Raw genomic sequence first — 14,120 nt, 5'->3', positions numbered from 1 at the left:
CAAGCCAGAGTATATAATCTGCCCAAGACCAAGCAGCCAATGAGAGGCAGAGTCAGGATTTGACACTGGGACTCAGTTAACAGGCCACCCTGCCTCCTTTTTCATATGAGAAGATCGTATTAGGGTGATTTCCTACATCACCCTAATACAATCTTCACAGAACTGTCATCAACACTTTTGTTATCCTGGAGGGCCCTTCCATCAGCCCCTTGGCTGGGTCTGATGAAACACCTCAGCTGGGAGGTATGCAAAGCCTTGGTCTACAATCCAAAGTCTTCCAATTCCCTAGTTTGTGTGACTGTTGTTGAGATACTTTGTTTACTTATTATAGTCAGGAGTCTTTGCAAAGTATATGCTTTGCTAGCATACTTGATGAGAAGATGATCATGGACTGAAGTGGAGCCTACAAGAGCTGCTGTAATTTTAGAAGAACCACACTCTATGACCCATCTGTTTTAAAGGAGAAATTTGATGTCATAGATTTATTTTAGACCCTTTTTTAAAAAAGGGCTTGATTTTGTGTGAAGGCAAAATTGACCTATTTAATGAAAAGAAACAGCTTAGACTCTCAAAGGGTTCATTGCTATTTTGAATACAGGCAATTATGTCTTTAGATCTTTCACACCTTTGTCATTCATGTCATGAAAAAGCCATGTAAAGTTACATCACAACTGTGTATCATAAGTAAACAAAAAACAAATTCAGATGCTATTCATTCAGTGTGGGTTAGAACATGAAACATCATATTCACATTCATTTGTTTTAAATATAAGTGATGTATTATTATCAAGTTTAACAATAACTGGCTAAGTCTAATTTCCAGCCATTGTTAGGTGTAAAATAGCAAAAGGATATACTAAAAATTATATTTTCTTTTCCTGTCAGGATTTTATTTGAACTTCAACTTAGAGAAGTTTATATTTTAAGACAAGATTAATAAACATGCTATAGTTTTAACCCTATATGAATGGACTCCACATACCAACAATCATAAGATCTTCCAAAAGGAGAGTATAAAGCTTAAATAAAACAAAGCTTTTTAGTCATCTAAATATTTTGTCATGGTGGAATTTGGTAACAATAAGCATACAGCTAAATATCAGATGTCCAGTTTTCAAGAGCTAGAAGCAAACTAAGCCACGAGTCAGGACTGTGTTCTGGTCCCCGCTCTGTTATTAATTAGCTGGGTGGCCTTGGGTGAGTCCCTTCTCCTCTTTGGGCCTCTGTCTCCTCAAATATGAAGCAAGGCTTTTGGACTAGATGAAGTTTGAAGCCTTTCCAGCTCTCCTAGTGGACAACGCTAATGTTGTTTCTAGTCTTTGCTTACTGCCAACCTTGGAGGGCAGCCTTGCTGGGGTACACGCCTGGTCGGTCCGTGGAGAACCATTACCATTACAGACCACTTATCTTGTGATCACAGATTCTAGGGAGATTAAAAGATCTGTTTTGGGAAGGGGAAAAACAAAGCAGCTGGGGCCAGGTGTTCCATGCCAATGTCATTTAGCAGTTTTTCTTTCCAAACCATGAAGTTTCTTTGGACGTGGACGAGACTGTGGAGCCATATGGATTTGGCACTAAGGGAGCCAGGCTGATTGCTGGACCAGACTCTTGTTTTCTTAAACAAGGTCACTGGAAAGGCTGATGTGGACTTTAGTTTCCTTATTATGAATAAGGTGGAATAAAGCAAGTGGTGATGTTTGCTACTAGACACAACTGTGCAGACTTAAGAGGGCATCTAAGGATGCATATAAATCACACCAGGGAAAAACTCAGAGAATGCAATAGCTTTCCATCTACTTTTATGTTATTTGGTTTTAAACCACAAGGGCATTGCCTGCACTGGCTGAGTGCTGTGCAATACTTCTGAATCTTGCACAAGCATCTCTACCAATGTTGCGTTCTCTGCTTCATTTACCAGGTACGGCCTCAGACTGAAAAGATTTTTATTTCACGTCTGAAATTCTCAAAGCAGGTGACCTGAGGAGATTCCATGTAAGATAAAATTGATCCACGAGAGAACTTTAGGTAAACAATCTACATGTAAGGATTGGTGTGAAAAGTCACTTAACCTGGTCTTAGTCAGAAGGAAGGATTGGGAATTACAGTCAAATCAAATGTCCACTGGCCCTACTCCCAGAATCTCTCCCCTTGCTGATGCCTAAGGTTGGTTTAACTATGCTTGATTGTCATGTTGAGAAAAGTTTTCCAATCCCCTTAATCATGAACAACAAATGCTGTTGCCAATTAGGTGGAGCTGCACAGGGTGTTTGCACAGTTTGTTTCAAACTAAGAATCAGTGTTTCAATAAAGTGAAAGGCATTGTTTAACGTTTTTTTTTCTTCCAAGAAAAAAATGGGAACTGAGAAAATAATGGTGTACTCCTCTTGCTAACACAAAGGCAAAAAACAGAAAGTCCTGACAATGCCGTCATGACTCACCAACGGGTAAACCGGTGTAAATGTCGATGACAAAGCCTGGCCTTTGACTTCCACAGAGTGTAGCAAACTCATCTGCAATGATTAAACAAAAGTGGGATGGGAGGAAAGGAGTCAGCAAAGAGCAATAATGAGACTGAAAAAAATCACTTTGTAAGCATTCTTGAAAGGTATTTGTCTGTAGTTTGAAGAATTTAAAATAAAAAGTAAACCTGAAAATTCCTACAGATATAATCTTGCCTGTAAGACAAATATTGAAAAAAAAATGATCTCATGTTGACGTGATAATGAAGGAGAAGTAGAGATCCCCAGATCACATGCCACTCATTCACATGAGTTTGCCTATAGGAGTTTGGATTTTGATATGGGTGTTGCTCAGCTCTGAACTCAGGGACTGGTAAGAGTGCCTCTCTCTACTCTGCATTAAGAGATTTAGGGCTTGAGGAACACATACAAAAGCCATTTTCTCAGCAGATTATAGGAGACCATAGCAAATCTAGCCACGTTCTTGACATCACATCGATTAATGACTAATTTGGGTCAATTAACCAACCTTCACCATTTTTTTTCCAGTTTTTGGAGCTGGATTTCATTTGGTACAGCTCTGTCATATTCTCTCCCTCTCCCTCTCTCCTTTTCTGTCTTTCTCTCACTTGAATTAGTCAAATTTAACAGATAATAAAGGATGAACTAAATTCTATCGGCAGTCCCTTCTAACTACGAGATTTTGTAATTCCAGATCATGACTGTAACTGGTAAGGTATGGTATCAATATAAGCTTCAGACGACCATTGCCTTATTGGTCACACTCAGTGAAAATTAGTATAAGATTTCTGGAAGTATTTTAATCAAAATATAGCATGCTATTCTCCTTGTGTTTTGTTTCCTTAATCTATGAGTGTTCACTTCCAACACTGTAATGCCAGCTGACACTGGTCATCCAAAGAAATTACAGGGACTCTTAAAATATGTGCAGATTTCACAGTTAACAAAAAGCCATGACCGAATTTGGTGAATATCCAACATCAAGAAAAAATCCTGCATTTTACACAAGAGTACGTAGATATTAAAAACTCAGGCAACCATTTCTAAAAGTAAATGTTAGTCTATATTAAGGGTTTCCAAAGTGGTCTCCAGAGGAATATGCAATAATCCATTAGGATAAAAAAGAAAATACTAGGACTTCTATCCTTGGAAAAATCTAATCTTTAAAAAAATTAATTTTGTGCACACTTTATATTACAACAGCTCAGAAAAATAATAAATGCATTTTTCAATATAATTGAAAACAAATACATATACACATACATAGACCTATACACGTAGACTTTTACATATAAATGCACACCAGGTGTGTATAAGCTCCAGATTTTTACCAACAGGTAAGTATCATCTAAAGTTGTAAAGACCATTGCTCAAGATCAAGGGTCAGCAAACTTTTTAATAAAAGGACACAGAGTAAAGTATCTTAGGCTTTGTAGGCTGTACAGTCAGTCAAAACTATTTAATGCTGCCATGAAAGCAGCAGTAGACAATACAGAAATAAATTAGTGTGCTCTAATAAAGTTTTATTTATGGGCAACAAAATCTGAAGTTCATGTAACTTTCATATTATGAAATACTATTCTCCTGATTTTTTCCAACCATTTAAAATGTAAACATCCCTCTTAGCTTGCAGGCCATTCAAAAGTAGATGGTGGGATGGATTTGGTCCATTGGGTGTATTTTGCCAAGCCCTGGTCTAGAAACATTTTGCAGGGTAGAGGTAAATCAGAATTCTAAGTGGTGGTTATTCTTTCTGGAGTAAACAATGGATGGAATAATACATTTTACTAAAAAAGAATTTTCTGCTGCATGCAATGTCAGGTAGTGCCAAACAACAGATTTAATATTTTATATATCACTGTGGAAAATGGGGTAGGATTCCCTTTATAGAATACCCTAATCAATTCCTTGCATGATAATTTCAATTAACCCAAATTATAATCTTGGCAAATGATGTCATCATCATATACATAATGCATAGTGTATACCATATGATATAAGAACAGTATACTAATGTCTTCATTTCCTCAAAGGATGCAATTTAGCCCCCTTCCCTTTTTTGAAGACAAATAACATTATTTAGTTTCTTTCTCTATGAGAATATAAGAAGAAATTTATCTTGGATCTCAATACCAAGAAAAGTTGCACTTTCCTTTCATTTTGAGTTTTCTTTATGGTCATTGAGAATTTTGTACTTGATTATGTCTCCCTTTTCATAGGACCTGCTAGAAAGTTTGGAGCTAAAGTTATTGCTTATTTCAGGCAAGTGTGTAGGAATTCCCAGCTTGGATTTTGTGTATTAGTCCTGCTCCTGGCTCTACCATTCTTACTCTTGTTTGTCATTTGCCTTATGCTTATTTCTTGTTTAACATTTACATTTTTGTAGGCTGCCTTTAATCATTTTTGGAATGAGTTTAGCTTTAAACAAGTAGAAAGACAAGGAATTATGTTTCCTTTAATGTCACATTGATTTGTCTAATGTTTCCAGTCTTTTAGTTACATGAAGAATTCAGTAACAATGAGAACATTGTTTATAGTTTATATTTTTGTGATATGCTGAGCTTACAAGTCTGGTTATGTGTTAGGGTATACATTAGAAAACACATTCTGTGACTCAATGTTCAGCTGGGATGACCAGCATCAATTGTGAATTTAAATCATGAGCCATTTTTTTTCCCCTGTAAAGATAAACAATGCACACTTTGCTTCCTTCACTAAGACTGATTTTCCCAACAATTCATGGGTAATTTTTCAACCTATATTTTTGATAATGGAGAAACTAAAACTCACCTGTACTTGGGATGGGACACTGTTCACAGGGCTTATTCCAGGCCCGGCCAATGTTGTAGGAACAGCAGCACATCTTCTTGGTCATGTTGAATAACAGTTCTCCATCACAGGTCTGGTTGTCAGCATAGTAGTTTCTGTAGCACAAACTTCTTCTCATATCTAGAAGGGAGGTAAAAAAAAAAAGGATTGGAGGGCTAGTGATGCCATGTGGGAAATCACGACAAATTTCTAAGTGGATACTCAACAAGCAAGTTTCATTTGAGTTGTATTGTAGCTTGACTTTGATAAGGGCACAAAAACTTACTCTTACACAACATTCTAGCTACCTATGCTGCTACAAGAAAAAGGACTTTCAGAAGTATATTCCCTGATATTTCATGCCACAGAACTAAGTCATTATGTAGCTGTAGCATTAATAAACTTCAAATGACTCTCTGCTCAGTCTCCTAGTAACAATTCTCTACTGCCATTTGGCAGTAAGTTTCTCATTTTCGACTCATGATGTTTTAATACTGTAGGTCAGTGCTGTAAATATAATTGTACAAAGATACACCCAAAAGTCAAACAAAAGAAGTACTATTAACTGTTGTTTGGGATTTTCCAACATTACATTTTAGAGAAAACTCCCAACCACCCACCCGTGGTGGTGAAAAAATGTCAAGTTATGATTTATAGGGGAAGAGGCTCCTAACAAGACAGTGAAGGGATGCCAGCACTCAGTCTGATGAGTAACACCTCCCTAAGGTGATGAACTTGTGAGCTCTCTTCCTATTTGTCGAGGAGAACTAAACATGCATTACTGAGAAAAGCCTGGACTTACCCATGCAATTATTTCCCCCATTCACTTGCATGTAGTCTGGAGGACAGATACAGGTGTAGTTGCCAACGGTGTTGTAACATGTCCCTGGACCACAGATTCCAGGAGTCTCACATTCATTCACATCTATAATCCAAAGAGAAAGTGGTATGTGAATATGAAAACTTCACATTTTGGAATGGCCTGATACTTAATGTCAATATGAATGTTGACATAATAAAGAAGAAAATCTATAGGGTATTTTCAAATAAGATAACAAAAATAGGTATTTCATTCATCTGTGTCCTCTCTCTGTGCAAATGTGTGCCTTTTGAGGAAAGAAGGTTTTAGAAAAGGAGACTCCGTCTCAAAAAAAACAAAAAAAACAAAAAAAACAAAAAAGAAAAGGAACTCTTGGCTGGACATAGTGGCTCATGCCTGTAATCCCAGCATTTCAGGAGGCCAAGGTGGGTGGATCACTTGAGGTCAGGAGTTCCAGACCAGCCTGGCCAACATGGTGAAACCTCATCTCTATTAAAAATACAAAAATTAGCCAGGAGTGGTGGTGCACACCTGTAGTCCCAGTTACTCTACTCGGGAGGCTGAGGCAGGAGAACTGCTTGAACCCTAGATGCAGAGGTTGCAGTAAGCCAAGATGATGCCATTGCACTCCAGCCTGGGCAACAGAGCAAGACTCTATCTCAAAACGAACAACAACTAAACAAAACGAAAACAAAAAACAAAAGGAACTCTTGCCTTCTGACATGAGACATATCAAATATTATAATGAATCTCCTAATAAGTGAACCTATAACATCCTCAAAGGTAGGCAGAGATAGAAATATGGAGAAATTAAAATATCAAATATCCCTTAGGAAGACAAGCACACTTCTTACATTCACAAAATCTATGATAGGGTATATAGTATCCTGAAGTCATTAACAGTTGGCTTCATGAATCTGCATTGGTAAGGCAGCATGGAGCATATTTCACATCCTCTCCCCACTTCCAAACGAAGGAGTTGATTCTAATCTTTGTTAACTCCATGGGTCTTAGAGCTGTCCCACATACACTATGATGTTCAACTAATACTCAATGAGGTTGCCATTTGTCTGGGTGACCTAGTAAGACATTTCTTATGCAGAGCACAAGGAGGTCTTTTTCCTAAACAGTTGTGTGATTCCTCCATGTAGATGAAAACCATGGCTCATGGCCGAAGTGCTCTGAAACCTAGAAGTAGTTAATATTCTCCACCTTTCCAGTAACACAGAATGAACAAGGGCCACCACTCATAGCATAAAGCCAAAGGGCCGCCTTCTAGGAAAAGCTTATTTGAATACATGAGCACCAATGACAAGTGGTGAAGGATTAAAAGAAGAGGGTCCAGAACTCCCCCAAATAGAGAAGTAGCACTGAAATGGGACCTGTGCCACTCTCGTAAAACATGGCTTTTCTGAAGAGCACGGAAAACTCTTTTGTAAGCATAAATGAGACTATGGTCCAGCAGAATAAGATACTGTTTTTCTCAGGAAAAGAGGGAGATTTAGAACTTACCAGAAATGACATCATCTGAGTAACATTAGTCCAAATTGCCACGTGTGACATATTTACCTGGCTATGCTCGTGTTTAGACCATTGTGCTACACTGCTAAATTCTATTTTCCTGGTAACCATATTCTGGTTTTGCAGGTCAGTTCTCCATATCTGCAAGACCTTATCATCCTACAAGGACCATTTACCATCACACACTCGTGTATCTTCATTCAGGTAGTAGCCGGTTGGACAGCGGCACTGGAAACTCCCAAAGGTGTTGATACATTTTCCTCCTTGGCACAGCCCTGGTAGCTCCTGGCACTCATCAATATCTATCAAAATCAAAACAAAGGCATTCCTTTAGCATTGTAAATAAACCCAAGGAAATTCAAGTTGTGCACTTTAAGACAAAGGAAACACAATTACCTTCCAATATAACGGTGATAGGATTTGGTCGGAAACCTTCCCCTCCAGGACAAAGAATTTTGTACTCGGCTATTGAAACAAAAATTCAAATTGAGTTGTTTTGAATCTAAAGTTTTTAGAAATGGTATCTTCAAGAGAAATACTGACATATCCCACTGAAAATGTTCATTTTCAGGAATCTTTAGTTGTTACTCTGCACGTCTGAAGTAAGGTAACACCTTTGTGTACACTTCCCATTTTCCAGTGGTTTTTATTATGTGTCCCCAAGGCAAGGCCACTGTCCTCAGTCCTTGGACTCTAACCACTCCCTGGTCTTATATGCGTGTGGACTATTTATCCCGTACCTTCATCCCTTGTTTCCTTTTACAGATTTTCTTTCCCTTTTTATTTTCTGAAAAACTTCATCTTCATTTTTATGTTCTGTTCGGCCTTACTTTCTGGGAATTACAGCTTCCCTTAATAACCTTAATTGGCTTGTTTCCAAAACCCTTTCCAAATAGAGCCTTCGGAAAAACTGTTCTCTGTTGATTCCCATCCCAATTATCTCCTTAATGACTAGAGCCCTTTCTTGTGCCTCCGTTTCTACGGGTAGCAATATTGATTCTCCTGGTTTCCAAAAACAACTTTCTACAGTGTCCTTGGGTTTCCCCCATTCATTCTCTCATCCAAGTATTTTTACCCAGAACCATTTATTTCAGTGCCATGCACCAGCACGGTGATATGTACAGGCCATGTGAATAAGAATGTCTGTAACCTGCTGCATCATCCCAGTGAGGATCTATAAGATCAGTTCTTTCATAATGTCATGGTCTGTCCAGATCTGCTAATCCCTGTCCTGGCTTCCTGAAATTATACGTACACAGGCCTATATGTATATATTCCAGTTCTAACTCTGGTCCAGATCTGGTGTGGCATGGATATCTATTGTTTTGCTACTCATTATTAATCTACAAAGCTGACTCCCCCAATTAAGTATCTTAGTTTGCCCCCTTCGACACCAATGAAATGAACTGTTCTCCTCTTTCACTTGTTCTCCTCTTTCTGCAATCATTCACACTTTTTGAGTTTCTTCTTTCATGTCACAACCGTCTTGAAGGCTCAATGAAAAAAAGCACAAAGCCCCACCCTCTCTCAAGCAGAACTGACCTCTGTTTCCGAAGAGAAGAGAGAAGGAGGAGACAGCTGAGCACTCACCCCCGTGCTGGGTGCTCTGCATGAGTGATTTCATTTAATCCTATGAGGTATTTTATGAACGCTAAGGAACTTGCCTGAGGTTACACGGGTGACAAGTAGTGGAGTCCTAATTCACACCAGGTGTGCTCTTTGTACCAACACAGCACTGTGTCTGCTCTTTCTTCTCTTTCTGAGGCCTATTTTGAATTATAGCGCTTATGTTTAGGTCATAATTTGCCGACTGTGCTGTATTCTCCTGAAGGGCAGAATCCAGTCTAATTCATCTTTGCACATCCAGAGTACACACTCTAGGTACTCAACAAATATTTTTAGAAGAATTGAATAAATGACCCTTCAGCAAAAAAAGAATCCATACCTATCCCAATATATGCTATAAGCAGTAGCCACTGACTTTTGCTAAAGAAGCTACATCTAATTCTGAATCATAATACAAGACCCACTTGGAAAAATGAAAACCCTTTAATATTTTTAGGAGACGTAGTTTGTATGTCCTTACAATCACATGCTAAAGCTTTCTTTCAAGCCACACCATAAGAAAGGAATAATCTTCCATTTCGTAGTTGCTTCTAATTGCTTCTCTTCAAACCCAGCGACACTGAGTCTGGCCTAGAGCTTTCAAAACTAGTCAACAGATGAGAGGAGGAGAGATAATCAATGTGTCCCTGGAAGGTAAGCAACATGGTGTAAGTAACCGAGTCTGGAAAATCTTTAAAATAATGCTTTGTGCTTTTCACTTACACAGAAGTGAGATGTTACCTGCCCTACCTGATCTTTTGGTGGGAGCCAACCAGGAATATTTTCTGACTCTCTAACTGGGAACAAGGTCCCCTCTACAGGGCTGAGAGGACTTACCTTTCTTCTATGATCTAAGAGTAGAAAAGGTTTATCTTCTGATCTAGAAAGGAGAACAGGCTGGTGTTGAAATGATAATAAATAGGAGGCCGTCCACTTACACGTGTTCACAGCAGGGCACATCTCACAAGGAGTACCCCAGGCTTTCCCCAGAGAACAGCAGCAGGAAGCTTTGGAAACACCAACTCCAATTTCATTGCTGCAGGCTGTATCTCCATTGTCTCCTCGAGGTCGAATATCCAAATAGCAGTTTCCAGAGCGGGTATCTATTTACCGTATACAAACACAAAAGCGTCAGGCAGAATCTTTCTACTGGGGTTGAAAATTCAAACCCATTTCAGGAACTGTTCAAAAACCATAATTTACTTTTACTGAGAAACTAAAAAGTGCCCATGAACATTATACACTACCAAGAATCTTCCCGATGGAAAAGATATCTGAACATAAAGCAGAGACAGGAAACGTTTAAATTTCTGTATCATTCATTTTGCAAACTTTGAGAATGGAATGTTTGGTGCTGTTTTCAAAATAATACACAGTATGCTTGCTTCTCTGAAAAGTTTTTAAGGTCTTACCAACACAGCCAACTCGAGTTGGGTTCAATTCGAAATCAGGTGGGCAGTCACAGGTATAGCTGCCTGGAGTGTTGACACAGTTCCCACTGATGCACGTGGTTGGATCCAGGCATTCATTAACATCTAAAACCGAACAGCAAGCAGTGGAGTTAGCACCTGAGCCAGGGCAGGCGGACATCGCCATAAAAGAACAGGGCCCAGTCTAGAGCTCCAAACAAGAATTTTAAAGCTACTAGTTACAACTGCATCTAGAAATGCGGTCTTCCACTTCAGAAATAAAACCCCTCAGGAAGGAAATATGGTATAGTCTTTGGTTGTCTTCCCCCGGAACACATCTACCATTCAAATTTGTCATCAGGATAAAATATAACTTTGGAACTAGGAAAAATATTCCAGTCAAGGTAACTGAAGGCAAAACACTGCTGTGATCTGGGTCAAACAAACATTCAGACGCCGTTTTTAAGAAAATATATTGAGTATATGTGGCTTGTTATTTCATCAAATGAGAGCAAGATGTCCCAGGAAACCCTCAGAAGGGCAACTCTTGCTGCTTCCCCTGACACACACGTGAAGCTTAGCGTGTTCCCTGAGGTTGGCAAGGAGTCTCTCTCCCATCACCCATGCTGAGTTGAATATTTCCCTTTCAGTTTCTATTCCAAAAATATGTATAGAATTCCAGATATTTAGGACATGGGTTTTGGCAAATTCCACTCTGTACAATTCCTTTTGTCTGTTTTGAACACTCGTGAAATACTCAAGAATAGAAGAACGGCTTCTGTGAGGAGGGACTGGAGAAGAGGGACGACACCTTTGCCTTGATCCTCCCCTTGGATCTGGCAACCCTCCTGTGGGTTGTGCTGCAGAAGATTTTTTTGTTCAAATTGCATGTGAATTTGGATGGACAGGGCCAGAGTAACATAAATGAGATTAGACAGAACGATGTTGATAGTGATCTGGGGCACACAGGGGAGGGTACAGGCCATGGAGAGGGGACTTCCTGAGGCATGCAAGAGACCCAGCCTGGTCTCATCACAGTTTTAAGGAAAACCAAGGGAAGAATGTGTGGCTGGAGAGGAATACTCCATCCAGAGCATTTGCAGGGTGGTAGTGGTGGTCATGATCTGGAGAGCCCCTGAGTCATGGTTTGTTTAGGTGGTTGAAAAGACCAGATTTTTTCCTGAAATTTGAACTCATACAGAATATAAGTTGTTTCTTCAGTACCCTCGAACAGAGGGGTGAATTAGGAAGGGGAAATGCAAATGGCTTTCAAAGTCTTAATGCCAAAGAGAACCAAGTGGCAGTCTGCTGGGTGTCTACAGTTTTCAAAGCTTTTATAATGTTCCCTGAGAGTCCCTGGCTCAACAAGAAAATGATTTATACACTAGAGATAGGCGGCTGAGCTCTGTGACCAGGTACTCTGGTGACCACGCGCAGGGCAGGGGTAGGAAGGAGTGGGGTGGGTACTGCAACAACAAAGTACAAGGAGAAAACCCATGATCCTAGGGCATGGCCTCCAAAAGGAAACTCTCCGACAATGTACCCAAGTAGAAAAGGAAATGGCTGGGAAGCTACACAGCTGGAGCACCCCTAGAACATTCCTTTGTAGCCACAAACTCAATTTCAAGGCTACGAACTCTGCTCCTTCAATTGTCTTCGACTCTTCCCTCTGGATCCTCACCTCCAATCAGTTCCAGTTCCACCTCCAATCACCTCTCAGTCAGGTGTGAGAAAATGTATCTGTGATTCTTATTACTTCCCCCTAGATTTTCTTGTCCTCTGTGATGGCCCTTGTGTAGCCCCAGGGAGGCTCTACTAGCTGGGTCCCCCGGGACACCAGGGAGCCAATTTTGATGCGAGCAGAGGTCTTACCTGTGCAGTTCCCGCCGCTTCTGTCCAGTTCGTAGCCTATCTCACACTCACAACGGAACAGGCCTGGGAGGTTGTGGCAAGTTCCAAAGACACAGATGTTTGGAAGGGAGCACTCATCAATATCTTGGGGGAGGGAGAAAAAAAGCAAAGCAGTTAATTTATATTTTTCTATAAACATCTGCCAAATATAATTAGGCAACTAATGTAAATATTAAGAAAATGCAGACTACCTAACACAAATCTGGGCACTTCTCCTATAGACTTTTAGATGATTTGTCATACACAGGGAAGTCTCGTAGGTGACAGGTTACTTTTCCTCAGTCCCTATTACATGCCAAGCAGCAGGCTGAGCATTTTACAGATACGTATCTCATTTGTAGTTTTCCCCGTAGGTCCACATCAGTTCCGTAAAGTAAGAGCCAAGCAAGCCACCTTACATTAGATTTGTGTGTGCTTTTTTTAAATCTATCTAGTCACTGTTTTTGTTGTGAATCAAAATTTCACAAGCTACAATGTCTTTTGGGGAACTGTCATAATTAGTTGCATAATCTCCAGTGTCCCTAGTCCTATGGCATGTGTTTGCCTTTGTTGATGAAGATTGAAAAACCGCACACGCTTCTTCCAGGCCTCTGTCTCTGCCTCCTGTTAACATTCTTCATGTGCAGTTGACACATAGTCACATTTTCAGCCTTGAGACTGGCTTTAAATAGCCATGACCACTCCGCCAGCCATGATTTATATTAAGAACAAACAAACAAACAAAACCGTCCCTTATAGCAATAAGAGAAGCACAACTTTCACTGTGACTATTTATGTTACCAGAGGTGGCACAGTACCTGTTTTCCTTGGATAATTGGAGTAACAAAAGTAAACAAGGCATTAGGCACATGATCAAGAGCATAATCTGGTTTCTTGACTCCAAGGAGTTTTATATCAAACTCTGCACATTTAATTTAATATAAACTGTATAAAGAACACCCAATGGTTCCATAACAAAGAAAAGTATTTACATAAAAATACATGAGGGCATGAGTATGCATGTCCTAGCTAATGACTGATTTTGAGTTCATGTCTTGTTAACAAGGAACAACTATTAACTAATACATTAATCAGGTCTTGTTTAAACTCCTACTGACAATCGTTATCATTTGTTTATTTCTACTGAAATCTTCTTTTCAATGAAGGAGAATGTGCTTAAATTTGACAAATGTGGGTAAATGGAAGAATCTTGTGTTTCCTCATGGGATCCAGCCTTAGCTAACAGGTTCCCAGGACTCTTCCTGTCTGACTAATACTTACCAGAATGACAAGAGCCTAAAGCTGAGAGATACCATGCCATATGGCAGTATCCCAAGGGTCCCCTATTGAACAGATTTGCAAACCTGTCCCATGTTCATATATGTTAGATATTTAGAGCAAATGTGAGACATACCATTCTATGTATGGACAAGACTATTTGCTCTGCTTTTATTTCTAGAAACGAAATACAGTGGAGATTAAAACCTGTGTTTCCATATTTAGTGATAATCCCATAACAGGACATTATCAGGGAACTTGCACTTTGAGCTCTTTTCCCCCTCAGTAGGGATAAATGGGTTGCATCTC

General features: G+C 39.6%; 1 protein-coding gene across 1 annotated transcript in view; it reads right to left on the bottom strand.

The window, feature by feature from the left end:
• FBN1 (fibrillin 1) overlaps positions 1 to 14,120 on the bottom strand; it is a 247,051-nt gene that overhangs the window by 53,302 nt on the left and 179,629 nt on the right. Inside the window, exons 35-42 of the mRNA XM_017872776.1 lie at positions 12,516 to 12,638; positions 10,647 to 10,769; positions 10,173 to 10,337; positions 8,026 to 8,094; positions 7,806 to 7,931; positions 6,091 to 6,213; positions 5,271 to 5,429; positions 2,439 to 2,510 (exon numbers count right to left, since the gene is read on the bottom strand). Coding sequence (XP_017728265.1) covers positions 2,439 to 2,510; positions 5,271 to 5,429; positions 6,091 to 6,213; positions 7,806 to 7,931; positions 8,026 to 8,094; positions 10,173 to 10,337; positions 10,647 to 10,769; positions 12,516 to 12,638 — 960 coding nt within the window. The remainder of the gene's footprint in view (positions 1 to 2,438; positions 2,511 to 5,270; positions 5,430 to 6,090; positions 6,214 to 7,805; positions 7,932 to 8,025; positions 8,095 to 10,172; positions 10,338 to 10,646; positions 10,770 to 12,515; positions 12,639 to 14,120) is intronic.

This window comes from Rhinopithecus bieti, unplaced genomic scaffold, assembly GCF_001698545.2.
Source record: "Rhinopithecus bieti isolate Rb0 unplaced genomic scaffold, ASM169854v2 scaffold_6945, whole genome shotgun sequence".
Taxonomy (NCBI): Eukaryota; Metazoa; Chordata; class Mammalia; order Primates; family Cercopithecidae; genus Rhinopithecus; species Rhinopithecus bieti.
This window is presented reverse-complemented; position numbering and strand designations above follow the sequence as displayed.